The sequence below is a fragment of the Rhineura floridana genome, chromosome 14, assembly GCF_030035675.1.
Source record: "Rhineura floridana isolate rRhiFlo1 chromosome 14, rRhiFlo1.hap2, whole genome shotgun sequence".
In the NCBI taxonomy this organism is placed as follows: domain Eukaryota; kingdom Metazoa; phylum Chordata; class Lepidosauria; order Squamata; family Rhineuridae; genus Rhineura; species Rhineura floridana.
In genome coordinates, this window is record NC_084493.1 from 2,644,436 (window position 1) to 2,663,786 (window position 19,351).

The following is a 19,351-nucleotide window of genomic DNA, read 5'->3' on the forward strand; positions in this document are numbered from 1 at the left end:
AGGCGAGCAAAGGAAGTGCAAAATATCCTCAGAGAGGGGCCAGCTGTTCTGGCCCTGCTACAGTGCGTAATATTCAGAAGCCCACTGCCTAGCCCCCCTGCCCCCCCATTCCTCTAATTCAACAAGGCAAGAGATGCTACCAATGTGCCGTCTGGTGAGCTCCACTGCTGCATTGCGGTTTACGTTCGACAGCAAGCCAAGGCAGAAGCGCTCCGAATTTGAAGGATCAGTGAAGCCATCCACAGTCATCGAGGGCTGCGAAGCATGAAACGTCTCCCCAACGCGCTGGTTGAGCTCATAGTAGGATATGGAACACCAGAATGCTGGCTCACAGTAGGTGACAGGCTGTAGATCTGCAAAGGGGGGGAGAGAAGGCAACAGCAAGGCTTATCAACAAGACTTCACATCCTTGGCACTGTTATGCCACCCACTTTTAAATGTACGACTCGTATCCACCAAGAGTCGTGCATTCAGTATTGAGGGCCAAATTTAATGGAATTCCCTTCCAGTTGAAATCAGACAACCCCTCACTTCCCCCCCAATTAAAAACTTCCACTACATACTGAAGACTTTTTATTCCAGTGGGCATTTTAACTAAAGTCTGATTTTACAGTTTTAGCCGATTTTTCATTGTATTCCTTGTACATCACTTACGAGACGCTTCTAGTTAAGCAGTAGATAAATTGTTTAAATAAATATATTCAGAAGTTGAAAGTTGTTGAAGAATTCCAGTGAGAGCTAGTACTAAGTGTTAGGGTCCTCCTCAACCTCTCCACACAGCTCCCTCTGGCCTTAAAGCACTCCCTAAAAGGAGGTTAAGGACTTTCTGTCTAAGACCCTGGAGAGCTGCTGCCAATCAGGGCAGGTTCAGTTCACCACATTTCTGAATCAATTATCATTTTTAAAGTCCTCACAAGAATTCATCAGCATTTTAGCACACTTCTCATATACACATTGGTGTGCAATTTTGCAAGCGATCTTACCAAACGTAATGCATTTTTCTATGTTATTTTCACCAACACAAGCATTTTTCTTGCACACTTTTTATTGAACACTGTTTTGGCTGGAGGACTGCATCACAAAATTTGTAGAAGTGCAGATTTCGAAGGATAATGTGCTTCAGTTCACATACTGTTTTTGGAAGTGCAAATTAGAAATCCAAACTGAATTTCCCTGCCATCCCTTAGTATATACATATAATTCTTTTGTCAGACAGGTGTGGCAAGATTTGGAACAATACAAAAGCCTGAAAAAAACATTCACCAGAAGTGAAAAGTGAGAGGAGCGTACGCCTCACAAGCCGCAGGTCCTTCTTTCAGAACCAGCCACAAACGATTCATGGTTAAAGCAGTTCAGGCTCTCGGATCCTCCACGTGCATTTCTAAGACAGAGGCACAGAGGAAGCTGCCTTATACCAGGTCAGACCATCAGTCCGTGTAGCTCACTGACTGGCAGCAGCTCTCTGGGGTTTCAGGCAGGAGTCTCTCCCAGCCCTACCTGAGATGCCATTGGGGACTGAACCCGGGACCTTCTGCATGCAAAGCAGATGCTCTGCCGCTGAGATAGGGCCCCTCCCACCCTTCTGAAGCTAAGCAGGGTCAGGTCTGGTCAGTGCCTGGATGGGAGACCGCCTGGGAACCATATGTAAGCCGCCCTGGATTTCATGAACAAAGAAAGGCGGGGTATAAATGTAATAAATAAATAAATCACCAAAGCTCCGTTACACAGAGCCCATCACACAAACTTCAAAATAGTACCATCCTTACCCAGATTGTTGTGTGCAGGAGACATAGGATTTGGAGATAAATTTGGAGAACCTGGTGGGGGGGAAGAAACAAGATACAATTATGCCGAACGACTGTCTGTCCAAGAAGAGACCATGATACAGTTACTATATTGCTTTCACAAGGGCGGCCTCATTCATCTCCACAACAATCCCCAGAGAATGTTCTTGGGCGAGCCCCAACCATAGTTTGCAAGGCCCTTCTAACTGGGAGTTGCCAGGTGGCCTGTTGCAGCTGCCTGTTGGGTGGGTGAGTGGGGGACACCAACTCCCCAAGGCAACCAGGGACGTGGAATTCCATGAAGTCCCCACCACCTGTGTAAAGGTCCTCCAGCACTTCCTCCCTGGCAGCTGGTACTGGGAGGTCATGAGCTCAAGGCAGCCAGGGAGCGTAGCTGGCAGGAGGTGGGTAGAAACGTTCCTGGCCACCTCTGCTACCTAATACCCAGAGACCGCCTGGGCTCCTTGCTCCGAAATGACCAGTGAGAAGGACACCCTCTCTCTTCCCGAAACAATATAGGGAGAAGGGGCACTGTGAGGGCTTTACAAGGAGGGAGGGCCTTAAATGCACAGAGGTAGTCTTGCACTGAATGTAAATAGAGACCGTGATGAACTCAGCTTCTCTGAAACAAAACAGTTAAGAATAGCCTCATACATGTCTCCTTTCTGTCTTAGGAAGTGGAGTGCTGAAGGCTTTATAAGAAGGTAGAGTTGTGCAGTTTGCACCAACCACTGTGCAAACAAGAGGGGAACAGAATTCATTTTAAAAAACCCCTAACACTTTCAAAACCTAACCCTTGCACTAGGCTATATAGTGGACCCAAGGACAATGTGTGAATGTTCACATATTTTCTCAGTCTAGGTAAATAAAGATGGAAAGGAGTACAAATAGTTCGTGCTCCCGCTCAGTAGCTTCTGACTGTTTGTACAGAATTCCTATTTAACAGTACAATATTTCTGCATCATTGTTCAAACCAAACCATGTATAGCTATTTAAGATCTTCCTTAAATTTGCCAAGTTTTTCAGACACTGTAGTGGCTTCTCCAACCTGATGCCCTCTAGTGTTTTGGACTACAGTTCCCATCAGGCCGAGCATCATATGGCTATGCTGGCGAGGGCTGATGGGAGTTGTAATCCAAAATAGCTGGAGGGCACCAGGTTGGGGAAGGCTGCACTATAGGCTCAAGCTTCAACACAGTCTGCGCTAACATACCTGCTGCACATCAGTTACATGAGCACATCAGTTACATGAGTACAAGCCACTAGCACAGGTACAACATGCATCCATCCTTCTCATCCCCCTCACCCCATGCATTTATGTGCTGTATTTTACATTATAAACATGTTTTTATTTTTTAAACATGCTGCCAAAGATCAGACCAGGATAACAGCCATATGTTTTCCCGCACAGACTGGGCGTTCTTAGGGAATATTCAGAGCCAAAGGCAATTCAAGTAATCATACCCTTGAAGGCCCCCATATACATTTCAGACAGCCATCAACCACATTGCCAATCATTGCCCACGCCAATAATGTAGTGCCAAACAGGGCTGTACCCACCAACAATCCCACGCCTGCCTCCTGCTACCTATACGATTATGGCAAAATACGATAAATGTGTCATTCATTCCCCTTTTAGAAACCCACAGGCATCCTTCCGCCAAAGCAATGCCACGGGAGATGGCAATCTCAATGTGCCCCTGGCGTTGGGCTGAGTTGCCCTGTTCTCTCCCCCCGGGCTCAGCAATTCCCCCTTGATTGGCTTTTGTTTGAGCCCCAGTTATTTCTTTTCTCTTTGGCTGCAATGGAGAGAAGAGGCACGTGGAGTGTGGTGCAGTGGTTAGAGTGGTGGGCTAGGACCTGAGAGACCAGGGTTCAAATCCCCACTCAGCCATGAAGCTCACTGGGTTGACCTTGGGCCAGTCAAATTCTCTCAGCCTAACCTACCCTCACAGGTTTGTTGTTGTTGTTTATTTTATTTGATTGTTACATTTATATCCCACCTTTCCTCCCAGGAGCTCAAGGTGGCGTACATAGTTCTCCTCCCGCTCCCAATTTTATCCTCACAACAACCTTGTGAGGTACATTAGGCCAAGAGACTGTGACTGGCCCAAGGTCACCCAGTGAGCTTCGCCCAGTGAGGATTAAACAGAGAGGGGTAGAGGTATGTATGCCTCTTGGAAGAAAAATGGTATGTAAAGGTATTAAATGAATACATAACTAACAGATGGGTCCTCACCTGGCTAGGCAACCGTGGGGCGTGACTGAGCGGCATAGCCACTGCCACATCTGCAGCTTATGCCATCCAGGCTGGAAGACAAGAGGGGGCAGACAAAACTCTGCTCCATGCTATACCAGCCCGGATCAGGCCTGATCCTGTCCCCAGAATGCCTTGACTTGGGGCTTTCTGCCAGTGGAATTGCACCAGCAGAACTCACACCCATCTGCACTTTCCTCTGCCCCCTCCATCCCCACCACCCACTCCAGGTGTGACAGATCAAGGGTTTGGACTGCAGCCTAAATAAACAAGAGACCTCCAAGCTAGGTGCGAAGAGGCAGGACATAGAGTGCAAGAGCTGGGGTGGTAGTGGTGCTGGGGGACAGAGACTGGCAGACAACTATCCTACCAAGAAGAAAAGAGGGATTAAACACAACCCATCACATGACGCATATTCATTTCCATCATATTCAGCTACCTGCGTCCATGCTGTGGTTCATCTGATGGTCACTGGTTTCTCCATCCTCACTCAGATAGCCAGGAGGGGGTGTTTCTACAGGGTGGGGCACAGAGGGAAAAGAGACAGAACCATTACGAAAGCCAAGCAAAATCCAGGGGTCTAGAATATGAGCACATTTGTTGAGAAACAATGTTGATTAAAACCCAGAGGTCAGGCCTTTGTCCCTATAAATCTGACACAGGGCAATCTGTTCCGACATGAGCTTCTGCTAGTGCAGCTGTGGCGTTGGATTCCTCTATCGTGCAACACCGAAAGTCACCCACCCACTAATGGACAGAGAATGCTGGATGCAGCCCCCTAATTCCACCAGCCCAGTGAAAAAGGTCTGCACACTGCTTCCGTCTGGGGAAGGCATACCATACCTGGAATGTAGTTGCTTTGGGGCTCTATGCCTGCTGGGAAGTTAGTGTTCTCTGGAATGGAGTGGCTATAATCATCCAGTGGAGGAAACTCAGCTGGGATTTCTGTATGTCTCGGAACCAGCACTGGAGGTAGCACTGAAGAGGAAAGACATCCAAGAAGCAACATCAGCAACAAGCCCAACAACAGGTGCAAATCCCGCTTGCCTTCCATCCCCTTTGGCTCCCAATTTGAAAGCCTTCTAAACACACGTGCACACACTTGGGTTTGCATCCAAAGTAGCCCTAAGTCACTAGTGCCATTAGCACAAGTATTTACATTTGCACAACAGAACTCCCCCTCCCACTCTCCTCCCCCCTAAATCTGTTCTGGGTTTTGCCCCACTGCTCTGGAGAAGATCTGAGGAGGGTGTGGGGGGGGTGTCAATCCCACCGCTCTAGCACTAATCTGGCCTTTCCCAACCTTTGGGTCCCTTGATGTTGTCAGACTACAACTCCCATCAGCCCCAGCCAGCCTGGCCAATGGTCAGGGAAGGTGGGAGTTGTAGTTCAGCAACATGTGGGGACCCAAAGGGTTAGGAAAGGCTGCACTAACCCTTGGGCCAACGGAACAAGTGCATTTGATACCACCCAGCGAGGCCTGCAGTACCTGGAGTTTCCACTCTCTGATAGTGATACGGATTCACACAGACTTCATCCTTCTTCATGTTAAAGGCGTATTCACACATTTCCATGGCGCGCAGTTCGTGATGGCTATGAAGATCTGGCCAACGCCAGAGCCGGCAATAGATCACGTGAGGGAGACCCTTCCGGTGGGACACCTGCAGCCGGCCATCCAGCGATCTGAAATGTTGAAAACAGAAAGATAATATTGAAGACGAAACGCTTGAGGACTTTGGTTTGGGAGGTTCCTCGCTTTAAAAAAAGAGGCCCACGACAATCAGAAGGAAATGGGTTCACAGAAACAAGTCAGCTGGTCATTTATGTATCTGTAGAACAGCACTGAACTATTGTTCACCCGATTCACCAGCAGAGGGGAGGGGAGGAGGGGGAACAGGACAGGCAGTGATGGCCACCAACTTGGATGGCTTCTTGTTGACAAACTTATGGAGGATAAGGCTATCAAGGGCTACTAGCCATGATGGCTATGCTCTGCCTCTACGGTTGGAGGCAGCATGCTTCAGGACATCCGTTACTGGAAACCACAGGAGGAGAGCGTGCACTTGCCAGCTTCCCGGGCCCCCTTTGGCCTGATGCGGTAGTTTTCTTCTTACATTAAGAACAGAAGAACATAAGAAGAGCCTGCTGGATCAGGCCAGTGGCCCATCTAGTCCAGCATCCTGTTCTCACAGTGGCCAACCAGGTGCCTGGGGGAAGCCCGCAAGCAGGACCCGAGTGCAAGAACACTCTCCCCTCCTCAGGCTTCCGGCAACTGGTTTTCAGAAGCATGCTGCCTCTGACTAGGGTGGCACAGCACAGCCATCATGGCTAGTAGCCATTGATAGCCCTTAAGTTTTGACCTTGCTGTCCTGAAAAAGGAATAACCACCACACCTAGATCCAAACTACAACACAGGTGGCAGAGATTTAGGCCCCACCTGCACTATACATTTCAAGCAGCATTATACCTCTGTAAACAGTCATGGCTTCCCCCAAAGAATCCTGGGAACTGAATGGCTGTCAGGGAGTGCTGAGAGTTGTTAGGAGACCCCTCATGTTGGCAGAGAGTTCCCCAAGCAGAGTGAAGCCTGCGAGCGTATTACACTGCACTCAAAGAAGACTATTCCAAGAGAGATTGCATCAGAACCACAGCAGGTTCATGCACGAGAAATTGCTTCTCTCAGATCTGCTTCACCCTCCTGTGTCAGGATTACAATTACCATCCAAGCCATATTCTAAGTGGTTTCAAGACATGAGCCGCTGAGGTCCACGCCAGTACATATACAGTGCCAGCTTCGAGCGAACACCAGTCCCGTCAACGCCCTACTGTGCTGTTTCCTTACCTACCATTTAAACAGCCTCCCTAGCACACCAGATCCATTTATTTGGGATGGAACCACTGCCAACTGGGCTGCCTTCCCACACCCATGGCTGACTGGCAACAGCCCGCTTCCTGAGCTCAAGGTTGCAACGGCGGCCAATCCTGTCCAGCATCAGCAAGGCCATTTCCTGTGGTAGGAATGCAAGTTTGCTCCCATAGACTGAAAGGGAACCCAACCAAATGTCCCAACTCCCTGTGAGTTGTGTCTGGGCAAGAGGAAATGTAGGGGAACCAGGCTCATCTACGACACACAGAGGGGACCCACATGGCTATTATGGGCTGCTTCTCAGCCAGCGTGGACTGGATTATGAAGCAGAGCTAGAGCTTCATTCAGACAGAAAAAAAAGAGATGAGGCTAAATGGAGGTACACTCTGGGGGCAGGTTGTGGAGCAGCAAGGATCTGATCCACCAGCAAGTGCAGTCGTCCGCTCCGAGAGAAAGGATTCCAAGGCACACAAGGGCGTCCTCCGCAGTCTACGTCTGCACAGGGGAAAAGCCAGCGGCAGAGTAGGGCTGCAAAAGACTCTGGTCTAAAACCCTGGAAGCTGCTGCCAGCCAGTGTAAGGCAATACTGAGCTAGGCGGACCAACGGTCTGACTTAGCATAAGGCAAACTAACGTGTGGCTGCAACATTTTACACTAAAAAGGTTCCCATCAAATCCCCACCCCCCGCCCAGCTGCCTCCTTTCATCTGCCAGGCTGTGGTGGTGGTAGTGTTTTAATTTCAGCATAATTTAATTTAGTTTAATTTGCATGTTTTAATTTCACAAGGCCAGGGCATCTGAAGTGAGAAAGAAAGGTCTTTTATCTCAAATGCAGTATTCATCATGACCCACTGGCATCTTGGGCTTCATATGGTTAAGTTAAGGAGCCTTGGAGATAAATCACCCTGCCCCCCCCATTTTTTCTTAACAACAAAACCAAATGACTCTCCAGGCATATCAATTCACCCATGTCTCAACTCCCATAAGCGGTCTAGCAGGGAGTTTCATCAGAGCAGGAAGAGAATGGAATGTCGAGGAGACTCTCTTGCATAAACACTTTGGCACGCTCAACAAGGAATTCCTTAAAGCAGCGCTCACCAGCCTGGTGCCCTCCTAATGTATTGGACTATAACTCCCACATGCCTGGAGGGCACCAGGTTGGCAAAGTCTGGGTTAAAGAAGAGATGCAACAGGATCATCAGGAGACAGAGCCCATCACCTGCATTTGCACACTGGCAATGTGCTGCCACATATTATCGGACATACAGCTCCATGCTAGAGCACACAGACAATACGAAGCTAGACAGAACAGGTATTAGGCACATTCCTATGAAAATCCTTGCAAGGAAGCAATAGCAGGTAAAATTCTCCTTGGTTTGGTGTCATAGAGGAACTGTTACTGAGGCAGCCAACCATCCTTTGATTTGGATTCCTGCACTGAGCAGGGGGTTGGACTTGATGGCCTTGTAGGCCCCTTCCAACTCTACTATTCTATGATTCTATGATCCAGCTGGTTTAAAAAGTCATGAGGCTGTCATATTTTTAAGTTCTTCTGCATTTGATGAATAATCCAGACCAGTACTTTCTTCCTGAGGTGATTTTATGACTGGATCAGCCCATTTTTGCCAAATACAGTAGGGCCCCGCTTACTGGCATTCCATTTTGCGACGTTCCGCTGATGCGGCAGCTCTCAATTAGGGGAAATTCCCCGTTTTAAAGCCGATTTTGCGATTTTATGGCATTTTGCGTCATTTTTGCGTGACGTGGTCCATTATAGTCAATGGGTTCCGCTTTACGGCGGCAACCTGGTCCCTAACCCGCCATATAAGCAGGGCCCTACTGTACTAAATAATATATTTCAATGCCCAACCCGGCCAATTACAGAAGCACTCCCAAGACTGGACTGGACAAAATGTGCCTTGCCATCATGAAACCCAGTTAGCAGGCACCCCGCCAGACTCTGCTTTAGAGGGTTGGGAGAAAACACAAATGGGAGGACTCGCATTTGGAGGAGACCAAAAGGGATCCTCTAAGCTGCTCGCTGACCAACTGGCCTTGTGTCCTGAGGACCAGGAGAGAACAGAGTGGACACTCCAAGCACAGAGGTGCTCCCTCTTACGTGGACCCTCTGGGACTGCAGCTGTGGCAGTCTACAGTCAACTGGTCACCGGTGGTGAACAAAGCCTCCTTGGGGGAACCAGGCAGAGAATCTAGGGTTTGTTTCATCTTGTTTTAGGTCACTGAGTATGCCACAAACATCAAAAACAGGCACATATGAGCAGGCAGGTGAGTGACTTTTGGGGACTGGTTTTCAAGGCTGGCTTACAAGTTTGTATACTATTTACCCTGGAACCGTGTGTTTTCCCAAAAGAGGTTAAGTTGTGTTTGCTACACCACAGTTCCAGTTAAAAGGATATGCATGTGGATAACGCCCCTCCAAGACTGATAACATGGCCTTCTCAGTGGTGGCCCCACAGTTAAGGGACACTGGAAGCTGCCATATACCACTGGGTCCACCTAGCTCAGTATTGCCTACACATGACCGGCAGCGGCTCCCCAGAGTTTCAGACTGGAGTTTTCCCTAGCCCTACCTGGAATTGATTGATTGATTGATTATTTGATTTATATCCCGCCCTTCCTCCCAGCAGGAGCCCAATTGAACTGAATTGAACCTGGGGCCTTTATCATGCACAGCAAGTGCTCTATACCTGAGCTCTCAACACTCCTTGGGAATATAGAAACCTACCATTGGTCCATCCATACTCAGTGTTGTCTCTACACTGACTGGCAGCAGCTCTCCAAGGTTTCAAGAGAGGGGTCTTTCACAGCTCTACCCAGAGGTGCTGGGGACTGAAGCTGGGACCTTCTGCATGCAAAGCAGGGGCTCTGCCACTGAGTTACGGCCTCTCCCCAAGGTTAGGTGGGTCCCATTCATTGCGCCTTTAAGTGGACCTGAAGACTTACCCCTTCCCTGAGGCCTTTGCCACTTGAAATACAGAGGGACTATAAACTAGGGCTGTTCTGCCAGGGTCTGGCTGAGTTTTACTGCCACTGTGCTTTAATTTACTTCTGCGCAGCTCGTTAGGCTTGTAGTGTTGTGAAATTGGCATTTGAAATGGTTTCATATTGTATTTGGGCTCTGATCCAGATTGTATTTTAATGCGTCTTCCAAGCTGCTTTGTGGAGCACGGTTCTCAAAAAGAGGGTTAAAAAAACCACACATAATAAATAAATAAGAAAAATGGGGAAAGCACATTCGGCAAAACACTCCTTAACAAAAACTAGGGCTTATTGTGGCAATAAACCAACATCCTTTTCCATGCATCCAGCCCTCTAGTTTTCTCTGACCTCGTTCAAGTTGCTCGCTATAAGCGAGCGAGGGGTGAATCATTTCCTGCTCAGTGACCGCCTGCTTCATCACAGAAGAGGCTCTTACAGACTCCCCCCACCCCGCCCGGGGTCAGATGCACCTGACAACAAAAAAAGACCTGCCCTTACCAAAACACCTTCAAAGTGTCCACAAGGAGGCGAGGGGGTAAAGTGGGGGACAAGGCAGCTTTCTCGGGGAAAGAAAAGGTGAAAAGGGCAGTAGAGACGAGTGAGCTAGGTTTACAGCTCCAACTTCCAACATGATGACTCACTGTCCACAGAGAAAGAAAACCCAGTTCCATAAACAGATACAAAATGCACGGTGAAGGGGTGGGGGGTGGGGGAGAGGATGAAGGGCTGGATAAGGCATTTGCAAAAAGTAATGTGCTGCACAACACAGCAATATCAAAGATGACTTGCAAACATCTGGAACCTCCTTTATCCAGAAATGCAGGCTTTCAATAAATAAATATCTCATTTTCAACCCCACCTGCTTCAAAATCCATCTAAAAGCTATCAAGCCAAGGGTACCTCCACTCAAACAGTCACAGAAGCAGCCACGATCACTTCGACATCTTTCAGAGGAAAAGCCAAAAGGCCTTCCATGCTTTCTACATAGAGCTGGACTAGCAGGTACTGGATGAGATTGTTGCTTCCGGGCTAATTCATTCATCCATTCGTAGAAGTGGGACCTGCAACAAAATGCTGCAGTATGCTTTCTTTCAGGATACAGACTGGCTGGTAAGTATTAACATTTTTGCAAGTGCAAGGAGAAGAGAACAAGAGCAAATCTACTCACAAGTAGCCCCCTTTCCAAGCCTTGGCTTCTCCCTCACGGCTCTTTACTCACACCCGGTTAAAAAAAGGAAACAAGCATGAAGTTATCTATCCATTCATCCTACCATTAGGCTTTGCGGAATGTCACCACCCCAACAGAACATAAGAACATAAGAAGAGCCTGCTGGATCAGGCCAGTGGCCCATCTAGTCCAGCATCCTGTTCTCACAGTGGCCAACCAGGTGCCTGGGGGAAGCCCGCAAGCAGGACCCGAGTGCAAGAACACTCTCCCCTCCTGAGGCTTCCAGCAACTGGTTTTCAGAAGCATGCTGCCTCTGACTAGGGTGGCACAGCACAGCCATCACGGCTAGTAGCCATTGATAGCCCTGTCCTCCATGAATTTGTCTAATCTTCTTTTAAAGCCATCCAAGCTGGTGGCCATTACTGCATCTTGTGGGAGCAAATTCCATAGTTTAACTATGCGCTGAGTAAAGAAGTACTTCCTTTTGTCTGTCCTGAATCTTCCAACATTCAGCTTCTTTGAATGTCCACGAGTTCTAGTATTATGAGAGAGGGAGAAGAACTTTTCTCTATCCACTTTCTCAATGCCATGCATAATTTTATACACTTCTATCATGTCTCCTCTGACCCGCCTTTCCTCTAAACTAAAAAGCCCCAAATGCTGCAACCTTTCCTTGTAAGGGAGTCGCTCCATCCCCTTGATCATTCTGAAAAGAGAGTGCATCCCTAAAGTTAGCATAAATTGCACAATTCGGGGGCACCTTTCCCATACAAACCTACTTGGACCCTAAGGTTAGCATCCAAAGCCGTTCTCTGCATGCTGTCGGAGAGAGGGTGCCAACAAAAGAATGGGCCTTTTCCATTGTAGCCCCCTATGATGTTCCCGCTTGTAGGGTAAATATGGTAAGTGCTGTTTATATAGAAGGCATATGGTAAGTGGAGTGAAAGAGGAGGGGGGAGTACATGAGCAGTAGAATGCTGGATGATTGGCTGAGCGTTTGAGTGACTGGGAGTATAAATGGAAGAATGACAGTTGAATCTGGGTGGATGTTAGCAGGGTGGAGAAGAAGGTGTTTGGTGGTGGATGTTGGGAGTGTGGAGAAAGAGGGAGTTGGAGTTCTGATTAATAATAAGTCAAGTACAAAACAGGAATAGATGAAACCATACGCTTGTGAAACATTCTAAAACTAATCTTGTTATTTCTGATATTTAATAAATACTTATTTGGTTTACCAAAGGCCTGATCCTTGGCTGGGGATATACATACCAGAAGGGAGGGCAAGGTAATTACCAAGGCTGAACAGAAACAGTATCTAATGGTGGCAGCGGTGAAGGGAGGAATAATAACAATTCAAGTATCCAGAGCAACCCAGAGTTGTATGCGTTATCTATAAAGATACAAGGGGGTTGGGAACAGCAAAAGCACGCAGTCACAAAAGTAACCAGCTAGAGAGAGACTCAGGCAAAGTCTCTGGGAGTATTGGTTATAGGACGTGACTGGTGGTGCTGCCTAGCAGGGGGATCTAGTGAGATCTGTGCTAGAGCGGAGTGAGAAACCATAAAAAGGACGGTCCGGACTGGTGGTATCCCTGGTGGTGCCTAGTGAAAGGCAGTAGCCACAAGCAGGTGGGAACCTGACAGGGAAAACCAGGGAAGGACGTCACACCCCCCATTTATGGAATGCTTTCCCCAGAGAAGCTTGCCTGGTGTCAACTCTATCACCTTTTCAGCACCAGGCAAAATGTATTTATTTTCCCAGTACATAGATAACAATAACTGCCCAGCTTTTACTGGCTAGGTTTTGGTGCTCAATTCATTTTTGTTGGGGGGAAGGACTGTTCCAACTGAACAATGATGATTTTGAAAGCTTTTCAATAGAAAGCTAGCATGTCAGGGAGAAGTGCTACTTTTCTACTTGCAGGAATTTATCATTTGGAGATGGGTAGCATAAGGCAGCACGAAAAAAAATGTAATTCCCCCAACTGCAGTCTCAAGTGGGATAAGTCACTCTACCACCCCTGGTCTCTATACCACTTTATTTCCACCTCCTGTCACTGCATGCATAAACCCAAAAAGTACGCTTGCCTTTAAAATCTGCAGCAGAAAAAGAGTGGTTGTGTGTGCCTACATCACTGGATGCCTGTGGGCTCGATGGCTGGCAGCTCAATGCAGGAACTGATGCCACTGAGAAGCGCTGCGTTTGGTACCCCTACTTGTGGTAATCAATGTGTAATTGCTCATTCACACATGCAGTTCATCTCTTGATGCTGCAATCAAGTGACACAAATGCACATGTGAAGCAATGCACAGATGCCAACAGGATGCTGCTTCAGGACATGGAGATAGGAGTCCCATTCATTGCTGCTAGACCCAAGAGCAGAAAGTGCTTTTCCGCACCATGCCAAATATGTGGAGGGGCACAAGCGGCATGCACAAATATTGTTTAGAGGTAGCAATGGGAAGGAAGGCAAACACAACTCTTCTTCCAAACCCTACATTTTCCCGTGACTAAGGGGTTTGCTATGCACACCCACTTGGCCCTCTGAAAGACACCCACACACCCCTGCAGAAAATCAACTGGCTTGCTCTAAAATGCACATATGGGACAGCAAATCACACCCCCTCACCACAGCAGTAAGTCTGTTTACTAAGAGAGTCTGCACCCCCGGACGTCTGCTTTGTGAGAAAAACCATCCAACTGGTTGTCGTACTTTTTTTTATAAAAAAAATAGTAAAATCACAAAACCAATCCAAAAACACACACCATGTTCCAGAAACAGTCCAAAGCTCTTGCCATTATTTTCTTTATTCCAATCCCCTAACTTCTGCTATTTACAGACCCTTCTGTTCTCGGGATGTGCAGTGGGGCTTGTTTCAAGCTCATGAGACCGTTTGTTTTGTTTTAAACTGTTTTTAATAATGTATTTTATATTGTTGTGACCTGCCCTGGAACCATTTAGTGAAAGGCAGGTAATAAATGGTGGTGGTGGTCTTATTCCTCCCCCCCCCCCACAATGTGAAGTACCAAGCACACTACTGGCAAACAGTTCAATTAACCACCCCTGAGCCTGCGCAGAGATTAGAGATGAGAGCTCTACGGACACCTCTTCCAGCGCATAAAGAGATCAACATGGTTTGTATTTAGAATTGGTACTGTATATCACAAAACAAGGTAGCCGAAGCCTTGCTAGTGCAAAGCAGCATTTCTGTAAAGGCAACCTGGCAAACAAATTCGAAAAAAGAGGAAGGGCCTGCCCTACACGACTGTTTTATGGTGGCTCTGGTCCTACCTGGCAAACACATCTCACAAGGTGGTGTTGGGACACTACTACCCCACCTCCTGGCTGCTGGCCTATGGGGTCCTGCAGGGTTCCATTCTGCCTCGCATGCTCTTTAACATCTATATGAAACCGCTGGGAGACGTCATCCGGAGATTTAGAGTACAATGTCATCAATACGCTGATGACACACAACTCTATCTCTCCCTATCATCTGATTGCAGGGAGGGAGTGCTCATCCTAAACTTGTGCCTGGAGGCTGTGAAGGGCTGGATGTGGGCTAACAAACAAACTTAATCCAGACAAGACGGAAGGGTTGCTGGTCAAGAGGAAAGCTGCCACCTGTTCTGGAAGAGGTTGCACTCCCCTTGAAGGAACAGATCCACAGTCTGGGAGTCCTCCTGGATCCTGCCCTGCTGCTTGAATATCAGGTGGCTGCAGTAGGCAGGAATGCTTTTGGCCAACTCAAATTGGGCTACCAGCTGTGCCCGTTCCTGGAAGCAGTTGACTTGCCCACAGCGACACATGTGTTGGTGACATCGAGGCTTGATTACTGCAAAGTGCTCTACATGGGGCTGCCTTTGAAAGCGGTTCAGAAATTGAAGTTGGTTCAAAATGTGGCAGCCAGAATGTTAACTGGATTGCGGCACGAGGATCATATCACCCCTGTCCTTTATCAACTCCACTGGCTCTCAGTTGGTTTCTGGGCCCAATTCAAAGTGCTGGTTTTGACCTTTAAAGTCCTAAATGGCCTTGGACCAATGTAGACGAGGTACCGCTTACACCCATATGTGCCTGCCTGTGGTTTAAGATCAGCTGCCTCTGATCTCCTCTGCATGCCTGGAATGAAAGATGTCAGACTGGCAGGCAAGCAGGACAGAGCCTTTTCAGATGTGGCCCCCAAGCTTTGAAATACCCTACCCCAAGAAGCCCGCTCTGCTCCCTCCTGATGGTGTTCCAGAGACTTCTGAAAACTAACTTGTTCTGGACAGCCTTTGAGAGGGACTGAAGGTACAGCCTGAAATGGATTTTATTTCCCCTCCTTTTTTTAGTTTTTACCTCTTTATTCCCTTTTAATATCACTCCTCTATATTTTTAACTGTATTTTATGTATTTTCATCGGTTTTAATGTTTTTGTGATTTTATTGTGCATGATTTAATTGTGAGCCACCCTGAGTCCTCACTATAAGGTAGAAGGGTAGGATAGAAAGATTTTAAATAAATAAATAAATAATAAAATGACAGTGCAGTGTAGGGGTTAGAGTGTTAGACTAGGACCTGGGAGACTGGGATTCTCAAATTCCTAACCAGCCATGAAGCTCAGTGGGGGATCTTGGGCTGGTCGTCATCTCTTAGCCAAACCTACACCTCAGGGGGTTGCAGTGAGGATAAAATGAGGAAAGGGATACCACTTTGAGTTCTTCGGGGGAAAGGTGGGATATAAACGTAAGAAATAAAAATAAATGTATGGCTCCAAGGAAAGCAACAGCCAACTTTTGTAAAGCATTTTTGGCTAGCCAGTTATAGACAACCAAGCAACAAGGTTAAATTTGTCCCAGCTTCATGAAATGCTTTGTGGGGGGTTTTGATGGGGGAGATTCTCCTGGAAACGCAGCATGAATGGAGACAAGATAAGGCATTGACAGCATCAGCTACTGATGGCACCACACAAGATCTAACATGCCCGAAAGTGGCTGGTGCAGGCAGCTCCTTCATTTTGAACAAGTGAATTTAAAATGGATCACTCTCTGTCTTTGCCAGCACACAATATTCCATGCTTAGAGTCTCTCTCAGACACAGTTTGCTCTGTTCCAGTCCCAGCAGACTGTTGGGATTGGACCCCATTTTTGAGACTTCCGTTTCTAAGCCAAACTCAGTCATCAGATGCAAGTTGAAAGGAGGCAGCTACCTGGCAAAGGTACATTTTCAATGCCAGCTGCCAAAATCAGCACAAACCTCCATTCCCTTACACTTTCCACTGTGCTGTAGTGTCTAATGCAGCCTTCCTCAACCTGCTAAGCTGATCAGGGCTGATGAGGAGTTGAAGTGCAAAACAGCTAGAGGGCACCAGGTTGGCAGACTAAAGAATAAATTATAAATTGGGTTAGTCACATCTCTCAACCCTGGCTGTACAGAGTTTTTGTGAACACATACTGACTTATCTTTTTATTAACATTACGGTGGGTCACTGAAAAACATTGCATTGCCACTGAGGCATCATCTAAGAAAACAGCAAAAAATTCTTGCAAGAGACAGAAAGAAAAAAAGACAGACTTGCCACAAACCTGCCATCCTAGCAGTACCTGTCAAAACAAATCACGGAAGACAAATGCATAATAACGTTTTTATGTCAAGTGTTGTTAATTTGCAGTGTTTAAGTTTAAAAGGTTTTACAGTTGGTACTACTTTTATCTTTAGTTTTGAATGTAAGCCATTTTGGAATGGGAATTTGTCCTACTGTGGCTCATGCAACACATCTCATTCATTCTTCACATATGTCAAATAACCATCCTAGAATAACACACAGCCTCACCAGGAAACTTTTTTCAAGGATCTCAAATCACCACAACCATGATGCAATTAAGAACATTCAAACAGGTTCCAATTCTCAACAAGGTGGACTCTGCACTTTAAAGTCTCAAACATTCTGTGCTATACAGGTGATATTCCCAGGAGAAAGTGGCCAAATTATGCCTGGCGCCAAAAAGATGGCAATGTCTGTACCAGGCAAACTTTCCTTAGGAAAACATTCCATAAGCAAAGGCCCACATTCTCCAAACCTCTGCTAGAGAGGGCACTCAGGAGGGGAGGGGGCACAGGGTCTGGAGGGAGCAGCTTGGCCAGTGAGGGCCCAGCCACAGCAACACCCTCACGGCAAGGACATCACTCGATGCTGTCTAGTCCCTCCTGGCAAGTGGCAGTGATGTCCCTGCCAGGACGTTATTACTATAGCTCCGCCCTACTGGGCAAACCACTCCTGAGGCCCAGATAGGCTCATACTGGAAAGGCATTCTGCAAGGTACTGGAGTCCGAACTGTCAAGGCCAGCCCTTTGAAGTGTGCTTGGAAATCTACTATGTCAGGCCATATAACTCAGTACTGTCCACTCAGAGTGGCAGAGGCTCTCCAAGATCTCAGGCAGAAATAGGTCTTTCACAGCTCTGGTAGCTTTCTACTGGAGATGCCAAGGTCTGTAGCTGGACCCAGAAACTTACATGTCCAGAGCACATGCATCATCACCACCACCACACTTATTTCTACGGTCCTTTGTGCAATGTCTTTCTGAGTCTTTATTTTTCCATACACTTTGAAAGCCATTTAAAAAAAAGATTTAAAAAAACCTCTTTTCTTTAATGGCACTAATTTAAAAGCCCAGTTCAAACATTATTTTGTTTGTTAACAGCAAAGTAATAATGTGTCATTTTAAGTATAGGAGGAGTGGTTTTTTCAAGTCTTCTTCCCAGCAGCTGCCAGGCACAATTTCATTGGTCAACAGAGGCCCAGCCATAGACACATTCCAAGTTTAAAGAGGTTTCCAGTTCCAGGTCTGAGAAGGTGATTTTTGCAAAAGGGCAATGAACAAAGTGCCTGTTGTGATGTCGTCTTAGAATCAGCAACGGTTGCTCAACCACCAATCATATTTGCACCAAAAATAAAATGCTTTCAGAAATGTAGATTTCAGAGCCAGTTTGTCTCTTCTATAAATGGCATATTACTCTAACGAGGCAGGACTTTTCATTGCTTAGGGAATCTGGCCTTAGACAACTACTGGGCAATTAAACCAAAAGTCTCAAGGCCAAGATTTTCATTTTACACTGTCCCTTGTTGTGAATAAATCAACACAATGCAAGTGAGATTAATACAGTCTTGAGATAACCTTTCTTCTTATGAATACCATCACTGATAGAATCACCCAGTGGAAATGGCTGGCAGTAAGCTCAGAGCAAACTGTGTTGTGCAAAATAATTAACACGTGGCTGGATGTTAGTTTAGGTGTGATTTGCTTCTTCCAAAAAGAGCATTCAGGAGGATTAGAACTGCCTCATATACACTGGAGTAGGCATTATGGCAGATGTGGGGAACCTTTGGCCCTCCAGATGTTGCTGAACTACAACTTCCATCATTCCTGGCCATTGGCCGTGCTTGCCAAGACCGCTTGTTGTTATTACATTTATATCCTGCCCTTTCTCCCAATAGGAGCCCAGGGTGGCCAACAAAAACGTTAAGAACACTCTAAAGTATCTTAAAAACAGACTTTAAAATATATTAAAACAAAACGTCATTAAAAACATCTTTTTAAAAAGGTTTTTAAAACATCTTAAAAAGCAATTCCAGCGCAGATGCAGACTGGGATAAGGAGTCTACTTAAAAGGCTTGTTGAAAGAGGAAGGTCTTCAGTAAGCCTTCCTACTGGGAGTTGTAGTTTAGCAACATCTGACCAAAGGGCATTGCCCTCAGAAGCTGAGAGCAAGCACCACAGTTGTGGCTACTGCTTTCATGCCCTGCCTGTGATCCTCTAGAGGCCTCTGCCTGGATGCTGCTGGCTACTGGACTGATCCAGCAAGGCAGTTCTTATCAAAAGCTAAGAATGCTTTCAACCATTCTCCCTGAAAGGGGTCAGCATTCAGTCAACCAAGATATATAGCTTCCCTCCTCCAACCGCCCCATTGGCTGACCAAACGGAGGAAGCTTTCTCCAGCAGCTTCGAGGCTCAATGAAACACTACACAATCTCTTCCGTGAGGTTCACACTATCGGGCAATGCTCTCTGCTCTGTGTCTTTGTGGCTCAGGAAGCTTCACTGTGGTTTCCCAAGTGTTATGCTTACACAGGAGACTTGGAGGGAAATGAGATCACCAGCCCCTTCCACTCCATCAACTGAGTAGAAACAGCTGCCTTGAAGCCACAGTTTTGCTTTTTTAAAAATTTTGCACAAGCTGGGACCTTAACGCTTCCCCAGCCTAGTTCTCTCCAGCTGTTTTGAACTACAGCTCCCATCAGT

General features: G+C 46.9%; 1 protein-coding gene across 3 annotated transcripts in view; it reads right to left on the reverse strand.

Moving 5' to 3' along the window:
* SMAD3 (SMAD family member 3) overlaps positions 1-19,351 on the reverse strand; it is a 69,259-nt gene that overhangs the window by 13,192 nt on the left and 36,716 nt on the right. For all 3 annotated transcript variants that reach the window (XR_009758935.1, XM_061594965.1, XM_061594966.1), the window contains 5 exons: positions 5,531-5,724; positions 4,885-5,019; positions 4,481-4,555; positions 1,767-1,817; positions 141-353 (listed from right to left, as the gene is read on the reverse strand). Coding sequence is in view for 2 of the 3 variants with exons in the window: in XM_061594965.1 (XP_061450949.1) it covers positions 141-353; positions 1,767-1,817; positions 4,481-4,555; positions 4,885-5,019; positions 5,531-5,724 (668 nt within the window). In the remaining variant the exon portion in view is untranslated. The remainder of the gene's footprint in view (positions 1-140; positions 354-1,766; positions 1,818-4,480; positions 4,556-4,884; positions 5,020-5,530; positions 5,725-19,351) is intronic.